This window comes from Myotis brandtii, unplaced genomic scaffold, assembly GCF_000412655.1.
Source record: "Myotis brandtii unplaced genomic scaffold, ASM41265v1 scaffold32, whole genome shotgun sequence".
In the NCBI taxonomy this organism is placed as follows: Eukaryota; Metazoa; Chordata; class Mammalia; order Chiroptera; family Vespertilionidae; genus Myotis; species Myotis brandtii.
The window spans coordinates 3,766,244-3,781,109 of record NW_005362269.1 but is presented as its reverse complement, the minus strand read 5'-3'; the positions used below and the strand labels follow the sequence as shown (position 1 = coordinate 3,781,109).

At 40.7% G+C, this 14,866-nt stretch overlaps 1 protein-coding gene across 2 annotated transcripts in view; it reads right to left on the bottom strand.

Moving 5' to 3' along the window:
* GRIA1 (glutamate receptor, ionotropic, AMPA 1) overlaps nt 1–14,866 on the bottom strand; it is a 273,885-nt gene that overhangs the window by 121,446 nt on the left and 137,573 nt on the right. For both annotated transcript variants that reach the window (XM_005870514.2, XM_005870513.2), the window contains exons 3-5: nt 8,892–9,131; nt 6,007–6,191; nt 884–937 (exon numbers count right to left, since the gene is read on the bottom strand). In XM_005870514.2, the coding sequence (XP_005870576.1) occupies nt 884–937; nt 6,007–6,191; nt 8,892–9,131 (479 nt within the window). The remainder of the gene's footprint in view (nt 1–883; nt 938–6,006; nt 6,192–8,891; nt 9,132–14,866) is intronic.

The following is a 14,866-nucleotide window of genomic DNA, read 5'->3' as shown; positions in this document are numbered from 1 at the left end:
CTACTGGGTATTCCATTTCTTTTTGGGGGGGATGAAAAAATATAAAAATAAAATTGTGTTGATGGTTTCACAATTCTATGAATAAATAAAATACCATTAAAATGTACACTTTAAATGAACCAACTGCATGCTATATAAATTGCATCTCAATAAAGGACTTAAAAAAATGGACCAAAGGCAAAACAAAATTCCATGTAGCTTTGGGGAAAAAATCACACTTTATGATAAAGAAGGTAGATAGGCAAAACATGACCCAGGAGAAATAGAACTGTCAGAAATAATGGCCACAAAAACAAACAAACAAACTCAAAATGGCACATGTTACTAGATAAAATTTAATATGTACGAAAAATTATTTGATGAATCAAATCTTCATAGCATGAAATATAATTGCATCCCATTAAAAGGCCTGCAATACCTTAAAAATGAAAACAAATTTTAAAAGAAAACATCTCATCTATGCTACATAGAAAACTGAATAAAAACTAAATTGAAATAATATTGTTTATGTTGGAAAACTGTTTCTGGGTAAAGATCCATCAATACTAGTATAATTATGGTTTAAATGTTTATATTTATAAACTATAAAATTATCATTTTTGGTGATTTTGTCCTTATTACCAAGATTCAGTCACTTAGAGCTAGAATTGAGATGACTGATGAAGCTGTTTTAGAGTTTAGAGGTTTGCCAACAGTGATGTGGTTTGACAAACAGGGATGTGGAAGGGAAAAAATAAACTTGATACTGACTGGACTTAGCATTACAGCTCCAAATGGCCCTTTTCACCCATGCAGTTCCCACCAACCAGGGACCGTGGAAGAAAGCTGGGGGCCCAAACATGGGAACACCATTAGCTGAGCGCCTGCAGTGTGCTCTACTCACCAGATTTGCAAGGATGTAGTGGTAGCCGATGCCATTCTTCTCCAGCTTTATAATCTAAAAAAACGCAAGGGAAGGGGTTCATTAATCATATTAGCAATTAAAGCCACAACAGCAATAATAATAGGAACTAACATTAATTGAGTACTCACAGTGTGCTCTGCCCTAACCTAAGTACTCCAAGCACAGTATCGCAACCATCCAATGATGGTGGCATTGGAGATCCTTATTTTACAGATGAGGAAGTGAGGCACGGAGAGGTTAAGTAGACTCCCTATGGTTAACCAGCTATTAAGTGGCAGACACAGGATTTGAAATCAGTTTTGTCTGATTCCTGGGGTAGAGTAGCATTTCGTAACCCCAAGGACCTAGCTGAAATCTTCACTTCTTTCCTTCCTTTTTCTTTTTTTTAAAGTACTTTTTAAAATATGTTTTTATTGATTTGAGAGAGAGAGTGAAACATTGATGAGGGAAACATTAATTGGCTGCCTCCTGCATACCTCCTACTGGGGATTGAGCCCATAACCTGGGCATGTGCCCTGACCGAGAATCGAACTATGACCTCTTGGTTCATGGGCTAATGCTCAGCCATTGAGCCACACCGGCTGGGCTACTTCTCTTCTTTCTTAAAGCCTTTCCCCTGCATGGAGACTCTTTCCTGGTGGGGATCATATGCTGTGTTGAATTCCCTGTCACTGTCATGATAATACCTGCTGCTTGGATGGACAGATGAATGGATGGGTGGGTGGATGGGTAAATGGATGATTCCACCCCAGTTCTTGACCTTTAACTCCTTGCATGAACCATATTCAGATACAGTTCCTTCTTTCCCTGAATTTTGTGTTTTCTAAACCAGCTGGGTACTCAGACATGAATGGGATACTCAACCCAGAAGCTGAAAGGGAATGTCAGAATTGTCTGGTCCAAGCCCTCACTGTACAGATGGGAAGTACAGGAAGGGAAAGTGATTTGCCCAGCTCCCACAGTGGTCTGGTGGCAGTGTCAAGACAGGGACCTGACCCTGGTGAGCCTTTCCATATGTTGCCTGGTTATGGTTAATTATTAAGAGCCAGGGTCCTCATCATCCCTCTATCCTGAATGTGCAGACTGTCCCTAATCATTGTGGGCAGGAAAAATAAAGTGGAAAGAACTACCCAGAGGTTTGCTCGCGTAGCCAGACATACTATCCATGGAATAGCTAGGACTGCAGGCCTTGGTTCAGTTCTAACTCCGCCTGCAAGTTATGTCTTTTTTTTTAAATAATCAAATTGGGGTTAGTACATCCTGCTCAGTGCCTCTCCCCCTGCACTGTGGCAAGGAGGCATAAAACATATGAGAACTATTTGGGCTTCTTCTCTAACTGAATAAATTTTCAAGGTTATTAAAATCCACATTCAGACATCTACTTAATTGGATGTATGTGCATAGCAGCTCACACAGTTTTTATGTAGGGAATAATTAAATGCAAGTGCACACAATGAGTGCCCCAAAACAGTGGTTAGATTTTGAAATTCCAGACCACAGACCTCAAATACTATTGGGATGATAGTTTTATTAATAATTCTTCATTACTTTTTCATCTTCTTGTCAAATGGTTTGCTGCCCTTTCAACAATGAGATACCTTTATCAAAAACTTATTCAGATCCTAATAAACTTAAATCAGCAAATAAAAGATATTTCAAAACCCACTACACTCAGACAATGGATAACTATAATCTCCACAAGCTAAAATTACAGTTTGAAACAGGAAACTAGCAGATAATTGATGACTTGTGACCAATAAAAAGTATCAATTTCATAGGGTTCAACCTAATACTAACCTTCTTACCCATTTACTCTTCTACCTTCCCTCCTTTTCTACATTCTCTTCACAAACATTTAAGTGCTTACTGTGTACCAAGCATTGTGCTGGAAGTCACAGTTTACTGGGAGGAGACCAATACTAAACAGATGAAGAATGAAATGCTCACAGGGTTATGAACTAAAAAAGTTGTTATAAAGATAATTTACAATTTCACTTGGGAACATTACTTCACTGACCTCATTCCTTCAAATTTCATTTCCACTGGATGGCCTTAATTCACAATCTTTGTGTCTGGAATACTGTTTCCTTTCTCTCTTATTATTCATAACCTTCATGGCTGAGTTCTAATCTCAACTACTCTGTAAAACCTTCTATGATTAATCCAATTAGCAAATATTTATTGAACATGAACTGTATGCCAAGCACTATGCTATGGACAAGAGAGGCAAGGTCCCCATGCCCTTATTGAGCTGAGTTGACATTTTAGCAGGGAACCAGATGGAAAATACATAAACAGATAAATGAACAAGATTTCAGTAGGTGAGAAGCACTATGAAGACAATAAAACAGGGTGATGCGATGGTTGTCCTGGCCCTGATCTCTCTTATCTCTAACTCATTCTGAACTTAATGACTGTATTATATAATTTGGTGTCATATATTGATAAAGCATTATAGTCTAATAACCCTGCTCCCTGATCATAAACCTTTACTGCCTTTCCACTGTTTACAGAAACTAGAAACTCTTTAGAATGGTTTCCAAGGATAGTCATAATCTTGTGTTCATCCTCTTGTCACTATTTCCCAGTAGTCATTCAGCATCTTCCACAGCTGCTAAGCCATTCTATGAATTTCTACCCTCACATGCCCTCTGGGCTTCTCTATATGCTCTTTCTTCTCTCTAGCTTAAAGGCTCTTATCCAGTGAATGGCTACCTGTAGATAGCCAGACCCATCTCATATTTGGGATCTTTGAGGCTTCATTAATTCCCTATTCTTTTCATTCACTCAAAAAACATTTATGGAATGCCTACTACAGCTAAGCACTAGTGGATACAGCAGGGGAAAAAGCAAAACAAAACAAAAATCCCTGCCCTCATTGACTTATATTCTGGGGTGGGGGCTGGAGACAGAACAGGAAATTGGTATTCTATTTAGAATTTGGAATCACCATCTCCCTTCTTAGGCAGATAATATCTAGACCAAAAATATCCCAATTGCTGGGTGTTTTGATAGTTTAGGATGGTGCCAAGATATCAGACTGCACGTCAGGAGATGTACATTCTAGACTCATTATTGTCACTAACTAGTTGTCTGAACCCATGGCAGATCATTCACCCAATTTGACCGTTAGTCATCCTACCTGGAAATAGTTGAGTGCAGATGGTAAATCAAGTAATGTACAGATCCTTTCAGCTATTTGATCTTCCTTTCCAGAATAGGAGAATTAAACAATTTTGAAAGTTAACATACTATAATCTGGAATACCCATACTAACAAGTCACATTCTTACAAAAAACAAGTTTGTCCTTTGGCAAAGGAGCTAGAGAAGCTAAAAAGATGCATTTTTAAGAGGTTGGGCCCTGTAGGCAGAACAAGCTGGGTTTGAGTTCCTGCTTTTCTTGTATGTTAGCTGTGAGTCCTTGGGTAAGCTTAATCCCTTGTTTCTTCATTTATAAAACAGAGGAATTGATTGAAGCTGTTTTATAGAGTTGGTATAAGGATGAAGTAAGGCTATACATGGAATGGGTCTGGCACAGTGTCTGGTATATGGTAAACACTCAGAAAATAGTAGCACTGAGTGTTATGGAACTATATAGGACAAGTCATCAGTCTACTACGAATCTCTAATTATCATTCAGCACTTTCTCCACCTCTATCTCATCTAATGTGTTATTAACTTTGTAGAAAAGAGGCTTTCATTCCTATTTTACAGATGAGGACACTTACCCCTAAAAAGGGAGTGACTCAAGAAGACAGTACTAGTTGGCAGTATGAATAGCAAAGATAGGCAATGCTTACATATATCATTTTCTGTTCTGAGTGCTTTACATGTAGAGAGACTTTTAATGCGCATAGGAGCTTCCAAAGGGAAGCTGTTATTAGTATACCCATTTTACAGATCAGGAGCCTGAGATGTAGAAAGATTAAAAAATTGACTCAATGTCACAGAGCTAGTAAATACTACAGCTGGGATTGGAACCTCAGCCACTCTGGCTCCTGGGTCTCTGCCCTTAACCATTACCCTAGACTTCATTTAACTGAAATTCAAATCCTTTGACTCCAGACCAGAGAACTCCCATCTCAATGAAAACCATTTTTTTGCTGGTTTCTCTTTCCCAGAGGGGAGGCCAGAACCACACTTTGTAAAAGTGGAACACAGAGTTAATGTCTTAAGAATCGCTGACTTTCAAAATTTCTCCTGTTCCACTGCTGAGACCTCTGAGTGATTGCTGAGCTGGTGTGTTGAGATTCCCTGTGGAGGCCGCAGAGGTCTTGAAGGCCATTAACAAGCTTTGTCATGTTGTCAAGTACCTAAAACTACAATCTTTTATTACATAGCACAGTTCAAAAATGATTGCAAAATATACTTCCTTGCAAGCAAATATGAATGCACACATGTGATTTAAAAAGACAGTAACCTACACAAAGACCTGCTACTTCTATGATGGGCACATGCTTTAGTTCTGAGAACCGGAAGAACCATGGCTTGGAGACCTGGCTGAAAACTGTTGAGGTTACAGTGCCCTTTCACAGAATATACAGTCAATTGGTTTTTCAGACACAGGAGAGTGTTCAAGGAAACAGTGAAAAGGGAGGTGCCTGCCAGCTGCCTCCTGAGACTCTTAAAATAGGTCAGTGGGCCAAATGAATGAGATGCCAAGTGTTGGACTAGTGAGTGACAGAACCCAGAGCTGAACCCAGGAACCTGGCTCCACAGGCTGTGTTTCTAAATGTGATAGCCCTTCACAAACTCTAAATTGCAATGTAATTTTCTTTTTAAAAATAAAGGGAAACACTGGAAGTCCATTTTTGCTCAACTGATCTGAGAACCATGTCAAGGCTCCCATTATTTGTGCTATTTCATAAAATAAGTCCATTTTTGCTCAACTGATCTGAGAACCATGTCATGAAGGCTCCCATTATTTGTGCTATTCCATAAAACTTCACAATTAAAATTTATGAATTACAGAATGGGAGAAGGGAGGCATCTGGGCTTATCTAGTAGAGAACTCTCTTTGTGACACCCTAGACAAAAGGTCACTCAGGTCCCTCTTGAACCCCCTCCCACACCTACCCTGACCCTTTGCGGTGTTCACTACCTGGCCCAAGATAGCATTGAGGCGTTCCGATTCACAGTCCACCACCACCAGCCGCTCCTTTTTCTTCTCCAGGTCCTGAAAGAGCATCCGGTATCCCTCTTCCGTTGTTGTCAAAATGTTGACTGCTGTCACCTGCCAGTTCTTCTCAGCAGCTGTGTCCAGGACTTTCTGTAGGACGGACAAACCTGGAGGTCGGGTGAGTAAGACAGAAAAGTGGCAATCAGGATACTCAGGCATTTAGTACCCACTTATCAAATGTGCCAGCCTGCTATCTAAACAGCATCTAATAACTGTCAATCACATTCATGAAGGTTCAGTATATGTCAGTACCTAATACTTTGCCTTTCACATAGTCAGTATTCGATGTGTACTGAATTCAACTACTGCCTTCTAATTTGTAACTAAATGATAGAAGAGCTCATTACTCAATGCTGCTTTGTTTCATCTTTGAGACATAGATGGTGTATTAGTTTCCTACTGCTGCTATAACAAATTACCACAAACTTGATGCTTAAAGCGACACACATTTATCAATTTGTACTACTCGAGGTCTTATGTTTGAAATATATCTTCCTGGACTAAAATCAAGGTGTCAAGGGGGCTGTGTTGCTTCCTAGAGATTCTAGGGGAGAAAATTTTCTTGGCTTTTCAGCAACTAGAGAATGCCTGCATTTCTTGGCTTATGGCCCCTTCTGTCTTCCAAACCAGCAGTGACTGGTCAAGTCTTTTTCACATCACACTCTGACTCTGCCTTTTCTGCCTCCAATTTCCACATTTAAGGACCCTTGTGATTACATTGGGCCCAGACAAATAATCCAGGATGATTAGCAAACTTAATCCCATCTGTAACCTTAATACTTTTGCCATTTAATAAAACATATTCTGAGGTTCCAGGAATTAGGACACGGCATCTTTGGGAGGGTGGTAAAGGTTGCTATTCTATCTACGTCAGATGGTATTTCTCTCTTGCATTATTAGTCAGCCATTTAATAAAACATATTCTGAGGTTCCAGGAATTAGCTCTTTGGGAGCGTGGTGAAGGTTGTTATTCTATCTATGTCAGATGGTATTTCTCTCTTGCATTATTAGTCAATCTTTTGCACATATATTATTTCTGTCTCCCAGTAATACTGCTCATCCCTCCCACAGTGACCATTATGGTGCCTGGCCTCAGGCATCATTTTTAGATTAATAGTGTTATGCCTTCTTATCTTTGTTTCTTTTTTTAGTACAAGTTGTTTGGTATGGTACTAAAAGTTTACTATGTGTCTGGCATTGTTTTTCCAGCTTTCCTGCCTCCAATTCATTTAATCCTACGAGGTAGTTACCATTATCATCCCTGTTTCACAAATGTGGAAATTGAGGCTCAGAAAAATTTAGTCATTTGACCAAGGTCACACAGTTAGCAAATGGCAGAGCTCAGAGCTCAGAGTTCTGAGGCAGGGGAAGCCCGTGTAAGAGTGTGGGTGCTTCTGCTGAACCCCAGAAATGACCCTCTGCCAAGGTCACACAGTTAGCAAATGGCAGAGCTCAGAGCGCAGAGTTCTGAGGCAGGGGAAGCCCGTGTAAGATTGTGGGTGCTTCTGCTGACCCCAGAAATGACCCTCTATAATTGAAGTTAAATTTTTCTGGCTTTGTCACTTCCATGATTCAAGTTTCATCACGTTGAAAAGCTGTACTGAAATAGCCCTTGTGCAGATGATCCTCACAATGGCTGGTGTCTGAGAAGGAAAATCATTAAACTAAGGAGAGGGAAGAACAATCTAAGAAAATAGGGTGCTTCCGGTTCTCATCTGAATAATGACTGCCTAACTCTTCTTGAAAAACCATTTTAAAAGCTACTCTCCTGCTCAAATGTCTTCTAAGACTCCCTATAGGCAACCTCCTATAAAACCTCCCTTTGGCTCAGGAAAAGAACTCCTCTGTCTCAGTTTCCAGATTTTGTATGATCCATATTTTATTTATACCAATATTAACTAAGTTCTTATAGGACTATCGAGTATACAAGGGGAAGGTAGGACAGTACAATATACAGAAGTTAGAAAAAAGAGCAGAGTTCCCACTTAAGGATCAGGAACTAGAGAAAGTGGTGTTTGAGCAGGCTATAAAAGAGAGGAAGGATTGCATATGTATATTTGAGAAGGGAAGTGCATTCCAGAAAATGGGAACAGCATGAGTAAAGAAGCAGAGAAGAAAACAGTACAGCAAACATTAGGAGAATATGATGTAAAATTCAAAATTTAGGTGGAGACAGAATTAGCAAGGCCTGGGAGGGTGGATGATGATGATGATGATGGTGACCATAGCAGCTAATTTATATGGAGGACTTAGAGCATCACTTATGTTCCAGACACCGACAAGCACTGTGTAGTCATTTTCTCATTCAACCCCCACAACTTTATGAGGTATAGACTGGTTTTATCTTCATTATAGAGATGAGGAAATGAAGGCATAGATAATTTTATTCCCATTACATGAATGGTTAAACTGAGGCAGAGTGCTTGCCCAAAGTCAAACAGCTGGAGAGAAGAGAACATAGAATTCAATCCAGGTCTGTCTGACTCCAGTGTTTATGCTCCTAACAACCTTGCCGTGAGCCGTAAGCCATTCAGTTGAGGTCCTTGGACTTTAAGTATGGACTCAGGAGCCATGGAAGCTGGTGAGCTGTAGAGAGACACGGTGCTTTAAGGGGATTACTCTCTCAAAGGATGTGTTTCCACACTACGAGTTAGAGATTAGCCTCCGAAAAATCAGTCCATGGAAATAAAACATTTCTGAATTATTTCCCCATGCTTCTCAAGGAGGCAAAAAGGCATCACTTTTCTCCCTGCTGGTAGTTTTCTCTCCAGCTTTCAACAGTCTGCCTCTCCTAGTCCCTGGCTTACCCCGGTCAGCATCATAAATGTAGACAAATTTCTGCCACTTGTAATGGTCGATAATACTGATGAGAGCATCCTGCAGCTCGGGGCGCAGCTGAAGGACAAACTGGTTGGATGTGTCAACAGGAAAGCTTGGCGTAATAAAGCAGACATGGAGGGCCCCACAGAAGGAGGTCAGCATGTTGACGGTCCTCCGTTCATAAAATCCAAAGATGGCATAGACTCCTTTGGAGAACTGGGAACAGACTGGAAGAGAAGAGAAAGATTAATGGATGGAAGATGTTGCAAACAAGCTGTCAGGTGACTCCAAAACAAACCTATTCACTAGTCCATTCATACAACTGGTCACCTAGCCATCCATCATCTAGCCATCCACCTGTTCAACCAACCAATCCATCTATTCATCCTTTCAACCCATCAATCTATCTAACTGTGCACCCAAACACCTATCTATCTAATTCAATGTTTATTAAGTGCCAGTTCCATGCCCGATGTTGTCATGGATATTAGTTATAAATGTATACAAAGTATTTTCATGTGTTCTCTCATTTTATGTCTTCAACAACCTTCTTGAGATAGGAAAGGGATGACTGGTTCATCTTTTAAAGAGGAAAACCAGAGCTCAGAAACTTAATGCACACCTAAGACATGTGATATCTTGACCTCAATCCAGTGATTTTTCCATGACACTGCCCATCACTTTAAGGCAAAGCATAAGAAGATTCTACAGGAAGAAAGAGGTCTGACAACTTGCTGTTGATTCATGTTTAAGATTTTCCCAGTCTACCATTGGCTTTTGGTGTACATTTCTCTGCTGATATTCATTTTGTACTTGTACATCCTGCTAGCTGATTTTTCAGGCCCCCTTGTGTATCAGCCATAGTAATAGTTTATCTCTGTGTGTGTGAACATCCCCACAGGAGCCATTCTGTAAGATCTCAGCGCAGTTACCAATTCTGGTTTGTGTTGGTGACTGTGCTAGTTAGAATGCAATACAAAAAAAGAGGTCATAAGGCCAAATTCCAGGTCAGTGGGCGACTGAGCTTTATTTATTTTTTTTTGAAAATAGAAGTTGAATTTGTTAAAATAAAAATTTTTCATGATTAATAAGCTCACTAGAAAATAAACACTCCAAGCAAATGATACACATTCAAAGAATATGGAGCTAAAACTGGAGTTGAGAACCACGAAGAATAAGCATGGAAGGCAGGGTTGACCAATAGAAAAATGCCACTATCAATTCTGAGATTGAGAAACTCAGCCTTGGGTTGTTGGTAAAGGTGAAGAGCTGATTCTGAGATGTCTATAATAAGTTAGGCCCCTCCAGGGAACTAATATTACAGACTCATTTTTTAACCAAATATATCTTTGTTCTGATTTTTTATTTCTTCTTTTTAAATTAAATTTATTGAGTAACATTGGTTAATATCATTATATACTTGTCACATGTACAACATTATAATTTGACACCTGTGTATTGTGTGCTCCCCACCAGAAGTCTGGTTTCCTTCCATTACCATATATTTGACCCCTTTACCCACTTTGCCTTCCCACCACCCTCTTTCCCCTCTGATAACCATCATTCTGTTGATAACCCTCTGATAACCATCAAACTTTATTATAATTTATGGTATTGGGTGAGGGTTCATAGACTTTATCCAGTCAGGTGACCACCCCCAATGCCATCCTCTATACCTAAAAATTACCTTCCCATTATGAATGGTGAAGCAGATGAGTCTTTCTCATCAAAGATTAATTATTCTAATTAATCTTTAGAGTAATTTTTAAAAATTTTCACATATATTAGCTTATTGAGTCCTCATCATGACCCCCATGACTTTGTTATTATTTGTTTTTTTTAAAGATGCAAAGTTAATGTTCTTAGATCCTTTGCTCTCTTAACACATCACCTGCTTGTATATTTACCACATTGCTTTGGATATGAGCCTCAAATATTGCTCCATAAGAATTTTCCAAATATGTTCCATTGAAACCTTAGTCCCACAGATGCACTTTAACAACAACAAAAAAAAGGGTTTCTTTTGTCAAATAGATTTTAGAAATGATACACACCTTATCCTCATCTTGGAGGTTCATACCACACACTAACTGCATAACCTAAATTTTGTCAAATATATTTTCCCTAGCACCCTTTGTTGGTGAATACTTTTAACTTGTTTTTAAAGGACCTTTAGGTCATGCTGCACTAAAGAATGCAATTAATCACTGGCACCCAGTTATCTCCTGTGAGTCTCAGTTCAGAGTCAGTCCCTAGAGATAATGGCCTTGATATTTGTCTCTTAAAGATTGCAACTGAACAACACAAGTCATCTGTCCGACCTCCACTGAAACCAGCATGCCACCTACCGGACACCTGGCAGGTGGTCATTAACATTTGCTTGCATACTTTCAGTCCTGGGCATTCACTACCTATGAAGGTGCCTAGCCCATGTACTGACCACTGTTTGAGACCAGAACCTCATGGAATGCCTGCTCTTGACCCACTCCACAGCCCTCCTGGTAGCTGAAGGTGGTCCTCATGGACTCTAGCTTTATGGCATTTTGTTCTCATCAGTGAAATCCATTCTCCATCCAGAAGCCGGAGGGATCTTTGTAATTAAACAAAACACATTGCTTCCCTTCCTTATACAAAACCTCTCAAAAGTTTTGAGGTTTCCCATTTTACACAGAAAAACTCCCCAAGCATGTGAAGCATGTGTCCATGACACAGAGCCTGAATGACCTGCCCTTCTGACCCCTTCTATCTCACAGCACACCTTAATCCGTGCTCTAGCCACCCTGGCCTTCATTCTGCTCCTCAGGGCTCTGAGCTCCTTCTGCCCAGGAGACTACAATAATGTTGCCATCGTCTACCTGCCATGCTCTTTCCTTATCTCTTTGCAAGCCTCACTCCTTTTCAGCAGCTGTATCTCAGCTCAAATCTCACTTCCTGGAACAGGCCTTCCTTTGTCATCTCTCCTAAATGGTGACTCTCCCCTCCCCTCAACCCCACTCCCCAGTGAGTATCACATCACCCTGTCTTATTTCTCATATTTTAATTATTATTTTAAATCATTTTCTTTACTTGTATATACCTTGGCTGCTTGGGTCAATGTTAATTTCCCCAAAGCAAGGATAATGCCTGGGGCATGGTAGGTGCTTAATATATATTTGTTGAATGAATGAATGCTGAGTGCTTGATGAGAGGGTCACATAACTTGTAATAGGGAATAAGGAGGAACTGGACCCCAAACAGAGGACTGTTGGGTCACCTTGGACCTCCTACTCTTCTGAGGAAGCTGTTTATCCTTCAACATTTATACTATTTTCTCTTTCACCCTAATAAGGACACACTGTCTGCTCATAGCAGACAATAGGCACTATCATTAAATGTCTATTATAATTGCCAGAATCAAGATTTCCATAAATATGGATTTCTCTACCAGCAAGCATCCATTGTATATCATTCTGCCCATGTTAAATATAGATTTGTCAAAAAGCACAATCCATCTTACTGGGTGAAGTGAACATAGGGAGCACATAAACCCTGTTAAAATATTATAATATGCTCTCCACGGTATTTTAGGGTATCTTCTTCCCTTGCTACAATGAGATATTATCCTGTGGGTTAGAAATCGTATGTTCCAAATCTATTCCCTCATGTCATCTACTTGGTTTCACACCTTTAGTTGGGCCTCTGGGGGCGTCATGGCTGGTACTTCTTGCGAGAACTTTAGAAGGAGAGGAAGAAAGGATGAGACGGGGTGGCAGAAATAGAAGGGAGTAGACATGGTAAAATCTTTGGCACACAGAGGCTAGGATTTTTCTCCCTCAAATTATCTCCCTATTTTTTCTTTTTACAAATCCCTCTTCCCTTAAACTGTTCTGTATTCTCCCTCTAAGACTAAATAGGTACATTTTTGCACCCCTCCCTAAAAGAGCATGGCTGGGAGTAGTCTGGCCTGGATTAACTTCAGTGGACTCTCGTCCCCAGAATTGCTCAGTGTCTGACCTTCATTTGACCTAAGCATGAGCAGCAAGTGAGAGAGAGAGAGAGAGACTCTGCAGGCCCAAGGCTTTGGGAGAATGCAGTCATTGATTAAATGTTGAAAATGTAATTGGTAGTTGCAAGTCATTTCTTTGAATCTGTCACAACAAATATTCAATGTGAGGAGATAGCAGAGTCTTGCAGGAAAAGTACTAGATTAGATGCCAGCAGGCCTGGAGGACGATCTTTTTGGTTTTCTCACAACATAATACTTATGTGACCTGGAGCAAGTCTCACACTCTCCCTGGGCCTCAGTTTTCCCATACATGAAAAGATGGTTTGGACTCCATAATATTTAACGTCTCTTCAGGCTCCAACATTCTGGACTTTAGCCTAATTAATTGAAAAATGTTTACTGATTGACAGCAATTTAGTTATTTGCTGGTGAAACTTAGAGCAGCTTCCAGTGCCCATTTTCAAACCCAGAAATCAGAGAAAGACTGTGAGTTCTTGGATCCGACTGTAACAGAATCCCAGCACTAAATCTAAGTGCATTCGAAGTCTTGAGTTTTATTTAAGATACAGTCTTTAATCCACTGTGTGAGTTAGTTACCTAGCAGGCAGTAGATGAGAGGCGGCAAATCAGAAAGGGGGCTAGAGGTGGAGACTGTATTGTTAGATACAACAAGCAGGAGGGAAGAAATGGGAGCGTTCAAAGGCTGCATCAGAACTCTGCACCGACTCTCACACTGATGCTGAGTCAGAGCAGACTAGCCTGAGCGTGGTGCTCTCCATTTAAGATCGCAGTGTTGCATAGAATGCCTCTGAGAGTAATAATTAAGAGCCGACATTTGAGCACTTACACAGTGCCAGACACTGTGCCAAGAACATTTCCTCACATTAACTCCTTTCATCCTATGAGGTAGGTTACAAATTGGGAAAGTGAGGCCCAAGAGTAGGGCAAGGCAAAGCCAAGATCTGAACTCCACAGTCTGACTACAGGCTTGAGCTCTTAACCTCTGTGCTGTGCCACCCCTCTCCCTACACAGTGTTGGAAGGAAAAGTCTTGGCACAGCTTCAGTTTCTAGAAAATCTCATGGAACACACTGCCTTCCCCTAATGCCAGATAAAGAAGCGTTACTGTGGATACTAAAACAGAACAAAACTGAGCGGTGTGCTCGATGCAGCCCCTGGAAATCATGAAGGGCACATATACCACATCTGTTCTTCTATTGGTCCATCCATCTATCCACCCATCCATTCATCCATCATGTGACATCCAACATCTACCACTCCTTAGGCAGTAAAGATGCAATGGTAGCCCATCGTGGCTCAGTGGTTGAGCATCCACCTATAAATCAGGAGATCACATTTCGATTCCTCGTCAGGGCACATGCCAGGTTGTAGGCTCGATCCCCAGTTGGGGGCATGCAGGAGGCAGCTGATCAATTATTCTCTCTCATCTTTGATGTTTCTATCTTTCTCTTCCTCTCTGAAATCAATAAAAATATGTTTTAAAAATAAAAGATGCAATGGCAACCTAGGCAGTCCATGATCTCCAGGACTGTCACCTTGACAGTGGGAGAGAGGGACAGCTAATCAGGCAACTACACTGCAGCATAAATTCTGTGGGAGGGACGAGTACAGGGCTCAGGCCTAACCCCAGCATTTGGTAACTTCAGAGAAGGCCTCCAAGAGGGTGTGACAGCTTTGACAGTAGAAGATGAGCAGGAATCAACCAGGAGAAGTGGGTAAGGGCAGTTCATGTGCATAATGTATATTCCTGGTAGAAGAACGGTGACAGCAAAGACTGGCAGAGAGAGAAAAGACACAGCACGTTCAGGGAATCCTGCCAGAGTGTTAGATGCCGAGGTCTCTGCCTACAAGAGATTCTGTAGCAGAATGTGTCCAAAAATCAGAGCAAGTAAAAAAAATGAGGCCAGGAATTCCCTCCTGGGGAAGTAGGAGGGCAGGGGGACGAGTGAGGGCAGGA